We start from the raw sequence: 6274 nt of genomic DNA, 5'->3' as shown, positions 1-6274 counted from the left end.
GATAGCCTCACATTTGTGAAGTTCCCTCTCACTGGTGAATGGTGAAACAAAGTATTCATTGAGGACCTCCCCTAATCCTTCCAATAAAAGAATGTTTCCATTTTTATCTCTGACACTCCTAACTCAAGCTCATCATCCTCTGGTTTTTCACATACAGCACATGTAGAATGTGCTGATGTTTTCCTTAATCTTACTCACCAAGGCCTTCTCACGTCCTTTTCTAGCTCTCCAAAATCCAGTCTTAATCTCCTCCTGGCTACCTTATAATTCTCAAAGCCTAAAATTTCAGTTTCTGGTCTGATGTTAATTGCACTGCAGATCCAGCTCGTCTGTGTTAAGTTACAATGATAGGTATGTAAATTGTCCTGACAAAGAATCTCCTGGCTTTCTCAACGATTCCACAATTCAGTAACTTTGTACTAACCTGTGCCCTTCATCTGTGCAGTTGACTAAATGTCACAACTATCTCAGTGTGTTTTAACCAAGATGAGTTCAGCGATTTCAATTTACCGGCATTTCAGGCGTTGTATGCAAATATTTAAAGTGTCATGAGGCAAACTTGAGCTCAAATATATTGAACTATGAACATTTTACAAATGTACATTGTGCTTATGATAAATTTCCCTTGAAATTATTACCCATTATCTTAATTCTATTCATACAAGACGTTAGATTTAAACTGAAATTTTTAAAACCCGCTGAAATTCCCCACAGCCATTGTGCAGATTTGGCTGAGGACCCACTGCTCTTCATTCTTTAATTAGTTCATTTATTAAATGAAGAAACACAGGACCATATACTGAAGATTCAGAACCACTGACAACAAATTCTTTTTAGAAATACAATTTATTTTAACTTCCTAAATACATTTGAGGAATGCTCAACAAATTCATTCACATATATCAAAAGTCCAGCTTTGATGGATGATAAACTGAATCCAGTCAGTAAAAGTTCCCTCAAGACAAAATATTTCCATCCACATATAAAGTTTATTCTTACTTAAAACTTTTATTTCATCCAGTGATTATCAGACTATTAGCAGCACTATCTTCTAAAATGTAGATATTTTACATAAAAATTGCATCAACGGAGAATTAATTCAACAAATTTTAGATAGGTTCTAAAATCTGGCAACTTGCAAAGAAAACACCATATTTTAATGAAAATATCAACTGTCAAAAACATTGCAGTAAAAAGGCACAGAGTGATTTTCAAACATTTGCACTGGTATTTCTATAGAAGAATGTTTCATTCAAATTAGAACACATTTGGTCCAATGTACTTCCATCAGTATATCACCATTTCCGAACAGAATTTAAACAGGAAAGAGGAAGATAGGAGTGGGGATCGTTGTACACAATCTCATGGGTTCACCTGCTTTAATTTCAGGGATGGCAAAGAGCACAGTCCACCACCTCATCACTGGCTTCCCTTGTGGCCTGAGATCATTTTAACTCTGTAGTCATGGAGATTCATCCACCATCTTAGTTTAATACCACCATCATCTCCCAACCCGATAGCTAATATTAAGTTTTAGCAAAAGACTCCAGTCTCATTTACACTTTTCCACAAGGTCACAGGTCCAGAATCTACTTTAATTACCATAAATGGCACAAGAAACCTAAGATTTGTGCAAAGTTCAACGCAAACATCAGATGGTGGCCTCAAATACAAACAGGTCATGTGTCCAGGTCAAAAAATGTCCTGTGACAGGAAGGAACTCCAAGATCACTCTCAGAAGACAATGAAGAGGACACTGGAATGAACCACTGGATGGTGATATCACAGGGTCAACACCCAGGGCTGAGCTTCCATCATTCCCCATCGGATAATCTGGAGATGGAATTCATTCGCTCAGTTTGCAGCTTCAGTTTTTTGATTAGTGTTGTTTCCACCTGTAAAATAATTGAATAATTTGTATCATTACCCACAGATTTTCAGCATATAGTGTCTCAAGCAACAGCATTAAAAGAATTTTCAAACTGACTTTCCACAAAAAGATGCCTTGGAAACTTGCTCATACCTCATTGATATTGCAAACAGTATAAACCAAACTGCATTGTACTGTGTTCAAGTTCATTTCTAACTTCTCACAAAGTTACACCATGTAGGCATGTGAGGTACCATTGCTGACTTCCCTGGCATCAACAGTTCATTATCCACTGTATTAATCTGAGTTGAATCACTTCCTGGCACCAATTTATCATCCTATCATCTCTTTACAAGGAAAAATTCTAGAGCAGGCCTTCCTGCCATTTTATACAGTGGACTCCGTGTTGTGAACCCCTGTTCTAGAGAGTGAACACCATCATTAATCAAGGGATCCATAGACCCCCCATGCAGGGAACCCCTGTTCTAGAGAGTAAACACTGCCTGTAGCTCCAACACCAAGATGCTGGAGACCATCCAGGACAAAGCATTCTCTGCAATTGGCACCCCAATAATTTATTCACCCAACTGCCCCTATTCTATGGCTGCAACCAATGGTGAAAATCATTATTTAATATTTTATTCCAAACATCACTGGTTAGACTAAAGATCATTCTTCATTCATTAATCTCAGCTGGAATTAAACATAGAAACATAGAAGATAGGTGCAGGAGTAGGCCATTCAGCCCTTCGAGCCTGCATCGCCATTTATTATGATCATGGCTGATCATCCAACTCAGAACCCCGCCCCAGCCTTCCCTCCATACCCCCTGACCCCCATAGCCACAAGGGCCATAGCTAACTCCCTCTTAAATATAGCCAATGAACTGGCCTCAACTGTTTCCTGTGGCAGAGAATTCCACAGATTCACCACTCCTGTGTGAAGAAGTTTTTACTAATCTCGGTCCTAAAAGGCTTCCCCTTTATCCTCAAACTGTGGCCCCTCGTTCTGGACTTCCCCAACATCGGGAATAATCTTCCTGCATCTAGCCTGTCCAATCCCTTTAGGATTTTATACGTTTCAATCAGATCCCCCCTCAATCTTCTAAATTCCAACGAGTACAAGCCCAGTTCATCCAGTCTTTCTTCATATGAAAGTCCTGCCATCCCAGGAATCAATCTGGTGAACCTTCTTTGTACTCCCTCTAGGGCAAGGATGACTTTCCTCAGATTAGGGGACCAAAACTGCACACAATACTCCAGGTGCGGTCTCACCAAGAACTTGTACAACTGCAGTAGTACCTCCCTGCTCCTGTACTCGAATCCTCTCGCTATAAATGCCAGCATACCATTCGCCTTTTTCACCACCTGCTGTACCTGCATGCCCACTTTCAATTACTGGTGTATAATGACAGCCAGGTCTCGTTGCACCTCTCCTTTTCCTAATCGGCCACCATTCAGATAATAATCTGTTTTCCTATTTTTGCCACCAAAGTGGATAACTTCACATTTATCCACATTAAATTGCATCTGCCATGAATTTGCCCACTCACCCAACCTATCCAAGTCACCCTGCATCCTCTTAGCATCCTCCTCACAGCTAACACTGCCACCCAGCTTCGTGTCATCCGCAAACTTGGAGATGCTGCATTTAATTCCCTCATCCAAGTCATTAATATATATTGTAAACAACTGGGGTCCCAGCACTGAGCCTTGCGGTACCCCACTAGTCACCGCCTGTCATTCTGAAAACGTCCCGTTTATTAAAAGGTGTGATAAACAGTATTAGACATCAGTTCTGCAATTAATAGCTTTATGGTGACCCAATCTCTACTTCCTGGTCCCTACCACAGTTCCAAGGAACATTAATAATGTGAGAGGCTCAGCTCTGACAGCAAACATGGCGAATGAGTTTGCTGTCATTCCAGGTTACGGCAGGAACGACAGTGAGGAGCAGACAGCTCCCTCCACTATGAAGGGCCAGAGTCACACAGCAAAAACAATTCTTTACATCTACGTTACTTAGCAGCTTAAGAGTAAAATTTTGACAAGCACCAAACACTGACCTTTCATGGCTGTTATGAGAGCCTGCAACCACCTGGCATCAGGATCCACACACACTTTCTTCTCATTTTTCAGGGTGACACTGCGAAAAGACAGTATCATTCAAAATTTAATTCACAGAAACAGTATGTCTTCTCTTGAGGTGCACAGTTTATGAAATAAACATCAGTAAAGGAATGAAGTTAAAGTTGATAATCTGGCTGCTTTACTCACATTAGCTCTGCTCTGTCACAGTGGGATCCACTGGGAATGTATTTCAAGCTCCTGATGGACGTCGGATGAATAATATCAAAGCTGGTTCGAATGCAATGGCACCGTCCTTGTGCTCCTGGGATCGGAACACCTGAGGAAAGATTATCTTCACTCAGATTTCATTGTTGCTTCAAGGAGAACAAAACCTGTAAAACTTGCTGATACTCCCTCAGTGTTTTTGCTTCATCAAAGCATCACCAGACAGGAGCTTGCACATCTCACTATCAAATGTTGCAGGAAAGCTGCATGAATTAATCTTATATAAATCTGATGCTGATGCAATTTACAGTTACAGATATTTAAATATTCCTCACTTTAATTGCTTTCTACATTGTAAACAATACAAGAACCACAAAATATATACATCACTTGAATAAAACTCCAGTTCAGATATCTCAACATACCCTGTGCAGCAATGGCACACAGAAGGAGGATGACGATGGTCACAGTGGCTGTTCTGTCCATCTTCCACTTTGTACAGCAGACGGATCTTCTGTTCAATGCAGCTGTTCTCTGCTGAATCAAGACACGCTGAAACCATTCAGTGAGCTTCTATTTATTGGGACACTCTTCTCCAATTTGCATAATCTCATGCAGGGAACTCTGCCAAACACTGACGTTCTGAAGCAGGGGATTTCCTGCTCCCAGCTCAGATCTACTTTCACTTCTGTAGCTTTACATTTCAGCATGTGTGTGCTTCAGAGCTGTAATAGGATTATCTATCAATATAGCTGTTGATTCTGTTGGACTAATTTGAAGATTGATTTGTTTATTTTCAGGAAGAAATGAATAATTCACTTTTAGCAAAGTTAATGGTGCAAATGAACCAATTGTTTGCTTTCTAGCTTTCAAATTCCAGTTCTGGGCCTTATTCTCACAGGTTTGGAAAGTCTGCAGTTCAGGAGAGCATGCTCACTACAAGTTGGAGTTTATACCTGCGATTTCCAGGAAATTGCTCTCCCATTCAAAATCTTCATGTTGCAGCATGTCTCCCAGCTCTTTAATGTTGCAGGTTTGGAAAACACATAGATATTTCCAACATTGGATACAATCCACACTTTGTCTGAAGAATCAGTATGTTGCTGCATTGGTTGCAGACCTGGAATCATTCTTAAAACTTATCCATCCTCAGGGTTCACATTTTAAATCCCTGCACGCCTCAGCACTGAGATTAAAGTTTTCGGGGATCCCAAATCATACTCAGCTCACAGATAGGCTTATTGCGATGCTGAAGCTGCTGTTTTTCAGCTCCAGGAGTCTTGAGTATGTGTTTACTTATACCTTCAGGATATGCAGTCTTTGCTGTATAGAATAATGTCTAGTCCTCAAGCCATTCTATACCTGATGACAACTATATTACAATATTCTCAAAAGCACACATAAAATACTAGAGGAACTCAGCAAGTCAGGCAGTTTTGTGCAGATGTGAACTTTTAGGACTTATAGAATAGAGCCTGGTCTCTGAAACATGCTATATCCTTTGATAATTGCCATTGAATAAGCTTACTCAATTAAACTTTTAAATCAGAAGTATTTTACTCAATTATTCTCTGGAATTTATTTAGCACTTCCCCAATGTCCCTACCAGTCCCACACACGAATGATACGATGTATTATGTATAGATAGTGGGTTTATATGTAAGCAAAAACATTTGTGTGTAGAACTGGTGAGGGGCAAATTGGACAATATTGCAAGATCTGACCAGGTTATTATGTGCTGTAATAAGGCTTTTGCTGGAATATTTGCTGCAGCAACAACTGTTCATTGTGCTCGTCGTCCAAGAGTGACAAAACATCAGCTTCAGGGCTTTCTGGAGCTGGTTCAAGTTTTAGTTCCCAGATTTGTGAATTGTGGAGCCTGGAGCCGTGTTGACTCCTCCCCCTGGGGAAAGTACAAACATCAGTGAAATTCAGAACTGCAGCACAGATTGCAGCCAGTGTTTGTGAGGCCACGTGATTTCCAGGAAGTCAGCTTGTTTGACATTTCATGATGTTCTATACATTGAAGTCTATACTTGCTCCTGTTTGCTTATCATTGGAAATATATCACAACAAGCAAAAAGACTGTTCCCAGATCAGCCATGTTACA

The 6274-nt window shown here is 40.3% G+C and overlaps 1 protein-coding gene across 1 annotated transcript; it reads right to left on the bottom strand.

The window, feature by feature from the left end:
* Window positions 1–865: 865 nt before the first annotated feature.
* On the bottom strand, window positions 866–4695 carry LOC134343494 (interleukin-8-like). The gene is made up of 4 exons (XM_063042213.1): window positions 4590–4695; window positions 4147–4276; window positions 3936–4015; window positions 866–1895 (listed from the first exon to the last, which is right to left on the bottom strand). The coding sequence occupies exons 1-4, from the start codon at window positions 4648–4650 to the stop codon at window positions 1855–1857; spliced, it is 312 nt and encodes a 103-aa protein (XP_062898283.1). The 5' UTR covers window positions 4651–4695; the 3' UTR covers window positions 866–1854.
* Between the last annotated feature and the right edge of the window lie 1579 nt (window positions 4696–6274).

This window comes from Mobula hypostoma, chromosome 3 (genome assembly GCF_963921235.1).
Source record: "Mobula hypostoma chromosome 3, sMobHyp1.1, whole genome shotgun sequence".
NCBI classification, from domain to species: domain Eukaryota; kingdom Metazoa; phylum Chordata; class Chondrichthyes; order Myliobatiformes; family Myliobatidae; genus Mobula; species Mobula hypostoma.
Note: the sequence above shows the minus strand (reverse complement) of the source record. Positions and strands in the feature narration are given on the sequence as shown.